The sequence below is a fragment of the Ovis aries genome, chromosome 22 (genome assembly GCF_016772045.2).
Source record: "Ovis aries strain OAR_USU_Benz2616 breed Rambouillet chromosome 22, ARS-UI_Ramb_v3.0, whole genome shotgun sequence".
NCBI lineage: Eukaryota > Metazoa > Chordata > Mammalia > Artiodactyla > Bovidae > Ovis > Ovis aries.
This window is the reverse complement of record NC_056075.1, coordinates 45,135,579-45,147,759: the sequence shown is the minus strand read 5'-3', so window position 1 is coordinate 45,147,759 and position 12,181 is coordinate 45,135,579. Positions and strand designations below refer to the sequence as shown.

The following is a 12,181-nucleotide window of genomic DNA, read 5'->3' as shown; positions in this document are numbered from 1 at the left end:
TCTTGTGTTTCTGTTTAAGTGGCATTTGGATACAATGAAAAAATAGTGAGTCTTTGGGCAGAAATACCCATGCATCTTTGTATTACGGGACTAAGTCACATTTTAAAACCTCATCATTCACTTTATTGTTGTTAAAGCCCCACGTTATTCTTATCCACCAGTTTGCTGACTGCCGTTGACCCGAAACTCATTTTCTCCAACCCCCGGTTTTCTAGACAGATTTTCTGTATTTCTTACCCATGAAGGGAACGATCTCCTTGGACATCCATCTTTCAGTTGGAAAGCCTTGAAATTCTCTCTTTGCTCTACAAATTCCTCCTCTCTGTGTTACTCTTCTTAGCATTAGAAAGTGAAGTCACTCAGTCATGTCCAACTCTTTGCAACCCCATGGACTGTAGCCTACCAGGCTCCTCCAGCCATGAGATATTCCAGGCAAGAATACTGGAGTGGGTTGCCATTGCCTTCTCCAGGGGATCTTCCAGACACAGGGGTTGAACCTGCATCTCCTGGATCTCAGTGGATTCTTTACCACTGAGCCACCTGGGAAGCCCTTGTCCAAAAAGAGGCCATCCCGCGTTGTTAGAAACAGAGTTACTCGATTATGAATGAGAGACGCACACTGCAAAATGGTTATTGAATAGTGAAGCATATAAGTCATAACAATAGAGTTTCCAGTATATTAAATTTTTCTTTTTCTCCTTCCTCTGCCGTCTTGAAGCTAACCAAGCCCCCTCCACCACCAAGACCTCTAGGCTGTTACAGGTCCCATCTCGCACAGGCTAAGGCTCTGTCCTTGCTGACACCTGTGCTCTAGGCCCCGGCCACCTGCCCCTCTCTGCCCACGTTTCTGCATCCTGTCCCTTTAGATCATCCGTCTTCTCTCTGGTTCCCTATAGAACTACCCTCAGGAAAGTTTCTGTGACCTCCCCTGTCACCGTCCCCTCGGCCCACACACCACCACCCCCAACCCCCGGCTGCCCCGTCAAGGTCACCAACCTCCCACCCATCCCTGGAACTCTGGCCACAGGAAGGAAGACCACCAGCTCCTTCTCCAGACTCCCAACACCTCCCCCGCCCCTCTCCTTCCTCTGCTCCTGACCCTCCAGGCAGGGCTGCAGGCAGCGAGCCCACCCTGGGGATCCTGTGACAGCACAGAGGAGGATGCTGAGAAGATGCAGATTTGAGACCAGAAGCCAGAAGGGAGATTAGGCTCCTCCACCGAGGCTGATCTCCTCCTGAGCAAAGGGACGAGTAAGGGTGCGGAGCGCGCACGAGCTTTGTCAGTGAGTGTGAGAAATGGTCGGCGTTTTTTATTCCTAGCCCGTTCTTCTCAAAGGCTTACTGTTAAGTAGAGCACATCTCTGACCCACTGTGAAGGTCCGGCTGATTTAAACCAGGCATGTCCCAAAGAGACTGAGACCTGCATAAAAGTGGGAGAGGATTCTCAATTCTGGACTTGCCTGGAGAGAGTCTGAAGAGATCTCACTTTGTAAGAGGACCCTCTCTCTCATCTGTTACATTTGCCGCACTGCAGCTTTGATTTCTCCCATATTGATCAGGCCAGGCTTCTCTGGTGGCTGGGTGGTAAAGAATCCACCTGCCAATGCAGGAGACACGGGTTCAGTCCCTGGGTCGGGAAGATCGCCTGGAGAAGGAAATGACAACCCTCCCCGTATTCTTGCCTGGAGAATCCTGTGGACAGAGGAGCCTCGTGGGCTACAGTCCATGGGGTCACAAAAGAGTCAGATAGGAGTTAGCTACTAAACAACAACAACAACAATATTGATCAGGACTTTGGTTGTAAAGCCCAACCGGAACCAGCTGAAGCAAAAGACAGGGGTTGATTGAGAAGGAGAAGCCAAGTGGACCCCTGAGGCACTTGGAAGACTACCCTTTTTGTCCCATGTCAGAGCTGGTGACGGCTGGGTGTTCCTGGGGCCATGTCCTCCTGCACCCAGGGCGCAGGCTAGAGGAAGCCTTGAGTGCATTTGTGTGAAGCTCTGAGAGCAAAGAGGAAAGTCTTCTTCTCCAGATTCCCCAGCTCCAGGCAGGCCGCAGACAAGACTAGAGATGGGTTCGCTTGGGTCCCAGGTTCATCATGGGGCTGGAGGTGGAGTGACCCCGGAAGAACTGAGCTGTGTGACATGCATTCCCTGGACAGGGGGGTCGGACAGCATCGTCACTGTGTCCTCAGCTCCTGCAGAGTCCAGTGTTTAAAACACTCTCCATTCATGAGAAGGCAAAAGGCGAAGGGGGCGACAGAGGATGAGATGGTTGCCTGGCATCACCGATTCAATGGACATGAGTTTGAGCAAGCTCCAGGAGACAGTGAAGGACAGGGAAGCCTCAGTTCAGTTCAGTCATGTCCGACTCTTTGCAACCCCATGGACTGTAGGCTTCCCTGTCCATCACCGACTGCAATTAGAGTTGGACATGACATGACAACCTCACAACAGCAACTCATTACTGCCCAGACTGATAAAATGCAGAGGTGTGTAGAGCTTTGCCCTGCTCCTGCCAACCTGAATACCCAGATTCCAGACCCTTGGGTCTCCTGGCCTTGCCGTCCTCTGCCTGGAACCCCCTTCTCCTCCCAGCCCAGTTCTGCCTGCAGACTCCTCCTCTGCTCTCTGTAAAGCCTTCCCTTTTCCCTACGCTCCACCTTCTGTGCGCCTGTTCAGCCAGGAAGACTCTGTTTCTGCCTCTGTGACAGCCCTCCCTGCCCTGTACTGTGCTCTGTCCGTCACCTCACAGGGAAGTGTGCCCAGCACATAGTAGGTGCACTGGAAATACTTGTTGTGGTGATGCTGAGAAGGACAGAATGCACATATGAGAGAGGAAAGCGCAGAATAGCTTGAAACCTAAGCAAACTCAGGCTTTGCTGCCGTCAGTGAGGGTCTAGTAGATCGCAGGCCATTTTCATTAGAGGTTTTTGCTCCTCTACCAATTCACCTTAGAAATTCAGTATTTCAGTTTGACCAAGGTCATTTCCCCCCTCCCCCTGCCTACAGCACTCTAACACTTCATCATGGTTTGAAACACTTCTTTGACATTTTAATATTGACAGCTGGCTCCCTCACCTGTGGGAGAATTAGTGAGCCAATATTGTGGATCCAAAATTATGTTTCTGGTGGGGAGCTTAGCTGCTGATTCTAGATAGTGGGGCCATGTGACTTCAGAAGGGTGGGCCTCTTCTGAGTTTCTGCCAGCTATAATGAATACTGTTGTATGTTATATGTGTAAGTTATTAAGAGAGTAAATCCTAAGAATTTTCATCACACAGAAAAATCCGCATGTGCTGTTCATAAAAGAGTGTTGCGATTGTGAGTGCACTTGTGCCACATGCAGGGGTGTACACACACCTGCCGGTGTTGGAGGACTGAGACGGGAAGGGTGAGGGGGGCACCACGTGTACCATAGGGGCTGCTGTTCAGAGCGCATCCTGCCGGTGTTGGAGGACTGAGACGGGAAGGGTGAGGAGGGCACCACGTGTACCATAGGGGCTGCTGTTCGGAGCGCATCCTGCCGGTGTTGGAGGACTGAGACGGGAAGGGTGAGGAGGGCACCACGTGTACCATAGGGGCTGCTGTTCAGAGCGCATGCTGCGTCTCCCGGCTCTCCTCTGGATAACCTGAATAGGTTGAAGGCCCGAGGGAGCCTCCTGGGGTCATCTGTACAGTGAGGAGGGAGTCGGACCCTTGCTGCCATCCAGCCTAGATACGAGCAACATGTCAATGCGAATCTACACTCACGTTTATGTGGTTTTTATTTTTCCACAGAGGTCTCATCGCCAGCAGTTTCACGGAAACCCACTATCTACAGGGTGGCACAGACATCTCTCTCATCCGAAATTACACAGTAAGTCCTGCTTGGACCGCCATGATACTGTGCAATCAGATCTGTGCTTAAACTCTGTAGCTGTTTTATCCCCAGCGAGTCACATGCCCAGATCCTTCCGTCAGACCCCGGAAGAGCTTGGGCATCGCTTACTGCTTGGCCATTCCATTGGAACTCCAGAAAAACTTGACTTTGGCCAGGTATGTGCCAGGGCAGTCCTTGAAGGTACGGTTCTATTGCAGACTGACATTGAATCCACCTGCTAATAACAATGGGTTGCTGAGCCAGGCAAATCCTTCCTGGAAACCAAGCCCAAATGAAAGTTGATTCAGAAAGCTGCCATCCCTGGGCTGAACTTGGCAGTGTTAAACTTGCAAGACCCTTAAAGACATTCAAAGGAAAACTGACTCTGCTTAACCTGCCATAAATGTAGCCACCGTATCACTATGATACTGTGTCTTGGTTGTTACTGGTATGCGACATTTATCAGCTCTTGGCTTTTCTGATATCTGAAGTTTTCTGTGTAACTTAGGGTTAATTTTGTTTATTACTATAATAAATGTCTATTGTGCTCAGCCCCAGGTGTGAATGTGGGCATTGAAGAGAGTTGTTGCCTCTGAAGACTGATGGTTACGTGTTTAAAGAGCTGTGGGTGTTTGTTTTATAGAGTAATTTTAGTACTCCCTGGGTGGCTCAGGCCTGGGTGTTCATTGGAAGGACTGGTGTTGAAGCCAGAACTCCAATGCTTTGGCCACCTGATGCGAAGAGCTGACTCATTTGAAAAGACTCTGATGCTGGGAAAGATTGAAGGCAGGAGGAGAAGGGGACGACAGAGGATGAGATGGCTGGATGGCATTACCAACTCGATGGACATGGCTTTGGGTAAACTCCGGGAGTCGGTGATAGAGAGGCCTGGCGTGCTTCAGTCCATGGGGTCACAAAGATCGGACACGACTGAGCGACTGAACTGAACTGAACTGAACTGAACTGGTGGCTCAGATGGTAAAGAATCTGCCTGCAATGCAGGAGACGTGGGTCTATCCCTGAATTGAGACGATCCCCTGGAGGAGGACATGGCAACCGGCTCCAGTATTCTTGCCTGGAGAATTCCACGGACAGAGGAACCTGGCGGGCTGCAGTCCACAGGGTCACAGAGTCAGACACAACTGAGTGATACACACACAAAAAAAATACCTGAAAGGCTCTCCATCGTAGGCAGCAAATTCTCTCTTCTCCGCATTATGCCAATACTTTTCTTTATCACGTGTTTGGCACTTCCAAACTGTTACCTTCAGATTTCCAGGAGCATACAGACTGAACTGATGCCCAAAGAAAGCACCTGAAAATCTTGGGTTAAAAACAAAGCATGTAAGAATTTTTATTCATGCCTAAGCAAGCTTGAGAGAGTCAGATAAATCTCTGGGAATGAGGGGAGTTTGGGGGAAATTGGATACAGGTGTATGTATGGTTAAATCCCTTTGCTGTCCATCTGAAACTATCACAACATTGTTAACAGCTATACTCAAATGAAAAATAAAAAGTTAAGAAAAAATAAAAGAAATAAACAAAGCAAGGATGTAAGCTCAGAGCACTGGGCTGGTGAACTGAGGTCATGGGACCCCAGTGGGCTATTCAGGACTTAGAGAGGAGACCCAATGCTTCACTGCTTGGGGTTGGGACAAGAGGGGTGGGCATCTGCAATCGAAAGTGAAAGTGTCAGTCCCTCAGTCGTGTCTAGCTCTTTGTGACCCCATGGACTGTAGCCCACCGGGCTTCTCTGCCCATGGCTCTTTTCCAGGCAAGAACACTGGAGGGAGTTGCCATTTCCTCCTCCAGGGAATCTTCCCGACCCAGGGATCAAACCCGCGTCTCCTCTGTCTCCTGCATTGCAAGTAGATTCTTTAGCCACTGAGTCATCTGAGAAGCATTGAGAATCCCACAGAAGTTAGGCCCCCAGAGAAGTGCTTCCTCTGTAAAAAAAACAAACAAACAAAAAAAGGACAAGGAAAACCCCAGTCCAGAGAAGGGGAAACAGAGAGAACTGTCTCCAGGTGTCCTGGAGTGAACAACGATTTCATAAAAAATAGAGAAAGTGAAAGCCCAGCTGGCTTCATAAAGTGTACATTTGAAACAGGGTGGACTGGTGCCCAAATTCTAAAACCAGCGTAGGGATGGGACTCCCATTCAGTGTATTGACCTCAAAAGTGGTCCCAGGCCAGCTGTGGTGCATCCCCTGGGGCCAAGCTGAAGCCAGCTGAGAATCGTTCCCTAGGGATATTTCTGTGACCAACCTAGACAGCATATTAAAAAGCAGAGACATTACTTTGCCGACAAAGGCCCATCTAGTCAAAGCTATGGGTTTTTCCAGTAGTCATGTATGGATGTGAGAGTGGAACTATAAAGAAAGCTGAGCACCAAAGAATTGATGCTTTTGAACTGTGGTGTTGGGGAAGACTCTTGAGAGTCCCTTGGACTGCAAGGAGATCCAACCAGTCAATCCTCAAGGAAATCAGTCCTGAATATTCATCGGAAGGACTGATACCAAAGTTGAAATTGCAATACTTTGGCCACCTGATTCGAAGAACTGATTCATTGAAAAAGACCCTGATGCTGGGAAAGACTGAAGGTGGGAGAAGAAGGGGATGACAGGATGGGATGGTTGGATGGCATCACCAACTCAATGGACATGAGTTTGAGCAGACTCCATGAGATGGTGAAGGACAGGGAGGCCTCACGTGCTGTAGTCCATGGGGTCGTAAAGAGTTGGACACAACTGAATGACTGAACTGAACCAAGGGGTATTTCTACAGCCAGATTATATAAGGTTCCCATGTCAAAAACAAAAAGGAAGAAGAATATCATTAAAGATAACCCAAAGTCAAAATGACGGAACACACAATTAGCAAAAAAAAAAATTAGTAAGTGATAAGGGAAAGGAGAGAATTATCACTTTCAGGAACGCAAGACGATGGAAAGTTGGAGAAAAGTCTGAGATATTTTAAAGAGAGCAGAACCTAGGTCCAGTAAAAATTCCAGAGTGAAAACACAAGTGGGGGCGGGGGGAAGAACACTAAAGATGCCCCAGCAGTGCCCTCCGTCCTGCTGAAGACGGGTAATGGGTTTCTCAGTGGCATCCTGAAGGAGCAGCTGTTGGATTTAGAAGGCAGAGGGCACAGTGAATACAAGTGTGCCCCTGTTGAGTTTGTGGTGGGACAGTCAAGTGAAGGTGTTCAGTGGGGAGACAGGTGTATGAGCCTGAAATCCAAGACAAGGGTGGGGACCACAAAAGAGGAGGGCTCATCTCGGATATAAGTAATTGCTGACTTCCCTTGGGAGGGGCAAATGGCAACCCATGCTGGTATTCTTGCCTGGAAAATCCCAGGGACAGAGGACCGTTGTGGCTACGGTCCATGGGGTCACAAAGAGCTAAGCAATGGAGCATACACAGGCGTGCATTCACCTGACTTTCTCTCTCTCTCTCTCTCTCTCTCTCTCTCTCTCTCTCTCTCTCTCTCTCCCTCTCTCTCCCTCTCTCTTTTTTTGTCTCCTAAGACAATGTCATTTAAAATATGCTTTTAGAGTTAACGTGACGGCTTTCCTTACAGAGTAAATTGTTGTTCCAATTAGAAGCAGAAAGAAAGAGATTCTAGAAATACTTAACAATAGGCTGGAATCCTCCAAATCTCGCTGGTAGATGATGGTGGAAGTGCTGGTCGAATACAGACCATCCTCCGGCTGTAAGATCTGCTCCCAAGGTAGTTTCCATAGTTTCTTGTTATATATCTCCAGCTCCCTGACTCGTTCCCTATTCTCAGGCATTTTTGGTCTTTTTATCTCTTTTCCGGAAAAATGTGATGAGAGAAGAAGAAATAGGGGACTTGATAAACAAGGGTCCATCCACTGCCGGGGTATATGGAACTTGGCTTGCTGGTGACTGTAAATCCAGGCATCTCAGAAAGCACCCTGGACCGAAGGCGCTGGAATGTTGATAGTGGTTGTCTCTGTCTGGTGGAGACTCTGTAGTTTTCTATTTGTTATGACTGTTGTGTGTAGTGGGTGTGGAGAGGGAATTCCTTTCTCCTCCTCATCTTTTCACGAGGTAACTGTGTAGATAGGAGAACACCTCCCCCCTGCATCTAATCCCTCACTTCTCCCCATGGAAGCATCTTCTCAGGGCAAGGAGGGCAGGAGTGGGCAGGCCCTGGCAACCTCTGGTCCCTGCTGACTGGGGCAGGGGTAGGGTCCCTGCCTTGGAATGGCCAGGAGGCCAGCCTTACTGTCTTCCCTCAGCTAAGGGTGGGTAAGCCTGGCCCATCCCTCTGAGGAATATTCCAAGCAATGGTCTTCTGCGGCCCCAGCCTCCCCAAGATGGGTCCCCCCAGGCTTGGCTAGCAAGAACAAGGTAGGGAGATGAGGCTTAGGGATAGAAGGAAGGCTCACTTCTGCCCTGACCTAAGTTGTGTCCTTTGATGGAATGTACCAGAAACCACTCTTTCATAGGTAGGTAACCTCATAGTGTGGCACACAAGTGGTAAAAATCCGCCTTCCAATGCAAGAGGTGCAAGAGATGGGGATTCAGTCACTGGGTCAGGAAGATCCTCTGGAGAACGAAATGGCAGCCCACTCCAGTATTCTTGCCTAGAGAATCCCATGGACAGAGGAGCCTGATGAGCTACAGTCCATGGGGTCGCAAAGAGTCGAACATGACCGAGCATACACACACACACACTCACACACATACACACACGCGCACACGCACACAGGCACACACACACAAATTCATAGTGTATTTTGATCTGCATTGGACTCTTTGAATCTGTATACAATAGGAGAAGCAGCTGGAGGCTGGGTGAAATGGCACATCCAAACCTCCAGAGACAATACGCATATGTTGCTTTTATAATTACAATAACTTTCCCCTTTGTCCAACAGCCACCTTCCCCCACTCCTTGGAGTACAGTTCTAAGCTGTCAGCCACATTGCTGTAAAGATGAGTGAACTGTTTCATTTACTTAAAGAAAACCTGCAGCCCTCGACAGCCTGTCCTTCCAGCAGAAACCCTTTCAGGGAGCTCACAGCCTCCTATTGTCTTTCGTAGGGGTGAGGGGAGAGACAAGGATGCAGCTTTGGGGGTTTCATTTCTATTGAATCAGGCTGGGAAACAAGAAATGTGCTGACTCACCCCACTTTCCCCCCAAGTCAGCACACAGTGAGTTTCACTAAATTTAAAATGATATATAAAATAAGAACCACTTTTTGGCTAGCATCTTTCTTTCTTAAGTTTAATCTCTCAACAATCAGTATAAGCTGGTTGACAGGCAAGCTAGTGGCTGATTTAATTTTGGAATTGGTCCCTTGTCTTTTCTCTCTCTGTGGCTCAAACCTTTGCTGGCCACATCTAAGGAAAGATTGGGTCCTACACTATCTCTTTTAATAAAGCCTATGGGAGAAAATGCACATGACATTTATGCTGTTTACACCCCAGAAGTCAGCCCTGGGGAAGGCCAGAATGGGCCTCCAGAAAGTCTCCTACATGTTGTCAGCACTTTGGTCCAAACACATCCTTCTGTTCTGTGCGTGTTAACAAAACACCTTCCCAGTGCCAGGCCCCATGACTGCCACAGAGAATAAAAACAGACAAGAGAACCCACACGGGGCTAGAGGGTGGAGACTGACATAATTCTAAGAATCACAGGCTGAATCAATAAAATCTGTGCTGAGTGCACCGAAGGACAGGCTAAGGGGCTTAATCTAGTCTAAGGAATCATGGAAGGCTTCATGGAAGAAGGGCCATGTCAACCAAGATCCGAAGGTTGAGGAAGCATGACCCAGGGGATGGGGAAGGGAAGGACATTCCTGGCTGATGCCAAGTTTTACCTGGAGGTGGGGAATTGCCTGTAATTTGACAGGGGCCACCATAGGTAGGACTTCAAGGCCAAGGGACAGTCTGGTTGTCAATAGAGGAAGATGGGGAAGCTATTAAAAGGTGTCAACCCAGGGGTTGTCATAACTAGGGATAGGCTTTGGAAGACACCACTGGCTGCAGTGTGAAGGTCATCAGAAGGGCAGGAGCAGAGATTCGGCAAGGTCAGGCAGCTGACCCAGGCAGGATGAGCCCAGAGCTGGGGTAGGAGGTGATGGCTGCTGAGGCCAGGGGCATGGAGATGGGGAGAAGGAAAAAGATCTGAGCTTCTGCACCTGAGCAATACCCAGAAGGGCTCCATTTGTTCTATACATTTCTTATGGGAAAAATCTATGAAACCACTTGCTATACAAGGCGTCCAAAAGGAACCATCAGCGTTAACTGAGGCTGAACCATTAGAAAGGCACAAAATCCCGTGTTTTGATCCAAAGTATTGTTTGAGTGCCATCCATTCACTTCCATGGCAAATGTTTCCCATCAAAAGGAGTAGAATCTTCCACCATTGGCTTGGAAGTGGGTATTAGGGAGTCAGCCACTTTTCATCTCAGCTAGAGAGCATCTGAAGAGGGTGAAAGATGATTCTGGGGGTAGGAGGAAAGACAGACCATTTCCATCTCATAAGGAAATGAGCTAGGCTTGTTATAAAATTCTTTAAAAAAAATTGATTTAAAATGGAATCCGTTTCCCTACCGTGTGTATACTCTCCGCACATCTAATTCATCAGCTCTCCCAGGCTTGCCTGTGTCTCCAAGGCTGCTCTGTCCTCTCGCTGACTGAGGCACCAGACACCCCCTCCTCCCCTCAGGTCCTCACCATGTCCCAGAGTGATTTCCACCTTCACAGCCGTCTTATCCCCCCTGCCTGACCCACTGACACTGCAGCAGCTGCAGCCCAGCTCCTCACTTCTCAGCTGGAAGATGTTCTGGCCACCTGAAATTTCTCCTTGCTTTTCATCTCTCCTATGTGTATTCCAGCCACCACTGCTGCCTACATGATCCTTCTAGAACATCCTTCCATTTATCCCGTTTCACTCGTATTTTGATCCTCCCAGATCATCAGTAGCTTCCTCGACCCCTCCCCAGTCCTCACGTCCAAAGTTCTGAGACCAATCTTCCCATGGGAATCCCATGATGGTGACAAGCCCTACCTTTTCACACATGAATTCGCTCATCCATTCACACACCACTCACTCAACAACAAGTGTTCTTGAGTGCCCATGGTGACATGGCAACACTATGCCAGGCATTGTGCCAAGGGCTTTATGTGTCCTTGGTTGTTTGACACTCCCAATATGTTATTTTTATGCCCAGCTGAATAATCTGAGATACAGAGGGCTTCAGTAGGCAGACCAAGCCCCCAGCTAGTAAGGATTCAAATTCACACAGCCTGAGTCTAGGATCTGAGCTCCTAACCACTATGATGCAAACACAGGGGTCTGTTGTATCTCCCTGGCCGTGGTACTTCTGTCATGGAATTCAGTCTAAAAGACTGTAGCGAGGCAGCTTCAGGAATGGGCTGGTGTTTGCTGTGAAGAGAAAGACCTGGCACATTCATCTGAGGGAGGGAAGAGGATGCTCTGCTCGCCTGCTGTCCTGGGATATGGGGAGGGGCCAGGAGCCCTCTGGGAATTTGCTGAGCACCTTGCTCTGAAGCCCACGGGAACTGAGGAAGGCCCAGCGCCCCACAGCGCTGTGCAGGACGGAGGGGACACAGTCCCCATCCTCGAGGAACATGCCATCTGACCACAGGTGACACAATGAATCCGTGACAAAGATGCTTTAGGATCTAGGCAATGGCAGAGCCAAATCCATGTGGAAAGTGCACTGCGTCCCCACCAGCACCCCAGGTGTGTGACTCTCTTTCTCCAAAGGTATCAGGAAAGAGGGGGCTAGAACAGCCTCCGGTCTGGAAGCAGTGGATGTAGAGGTTGGGATTGCAGGCAGGGAGGCAGGCTGCCGGGCTGAAATCTCAGCCCGAACCTTGAACCAGCTGGGAACGTGAGCATGAACCAGACACACAGTCAGGCTTCTAGAGGAGCGAGCCCGTGGTAGCCACTGCTCCGCTTTGATGACGGGTTCACAACCTCTCTTAACCCCCCTGGACCATCTATTCTTTTGAGGTCCTTCAGGTATCAGGATGATGGAAGGAGAAAGGGGGCTGTGGGCAATAAAGGGGTCCATTAGCTCTGCCCGGAGCTGGGCTCTGCAGGTGTGTGTCTCCACGAGGGGGCACTGGCCTCAGCTCCTCCACACCACCTCCTGCCACGCCCCTTTGACTCCTATTCATCCATCCACACAAAGTTCTGCACGACTGCCAAGAAGGCTGGGAGCTGGGAGTTAGGAGCTAGTGCAGGAATGTGAGAAAATCACGCCCTCTGCTTTCTCAGGGGTCAGCTTCTCCTGCACGTGCTCAGTCATTCAT

The 12,181-nt window shown here is 49.3% G+C and overlaps 1 protein-coding gene across 2 annotated transcripts in view; it reads left to right on the top strand.

The window, feature by feature from the left end:
• Positions 1-12,181, top strand: part of ADAM12 (ADAM metallopeptidase domain 12) — a 391,246-nt gene that overhangs the window by 243,222 nt on the left and 135,843 nt on the right. For both annotated transcript variants that reach the window (XM_027960492.2, XM_027960491.2), the window contains exon 4: positions 3,780-3,858. In XM_027960492.2, coding sequence (XP_027816293.1) covers positions 3,780-3,858 — 79 coding nt within the window. The remainder of the gene's footprint in view (positions 1-3,779; positions 3,859-12,181) is intronic.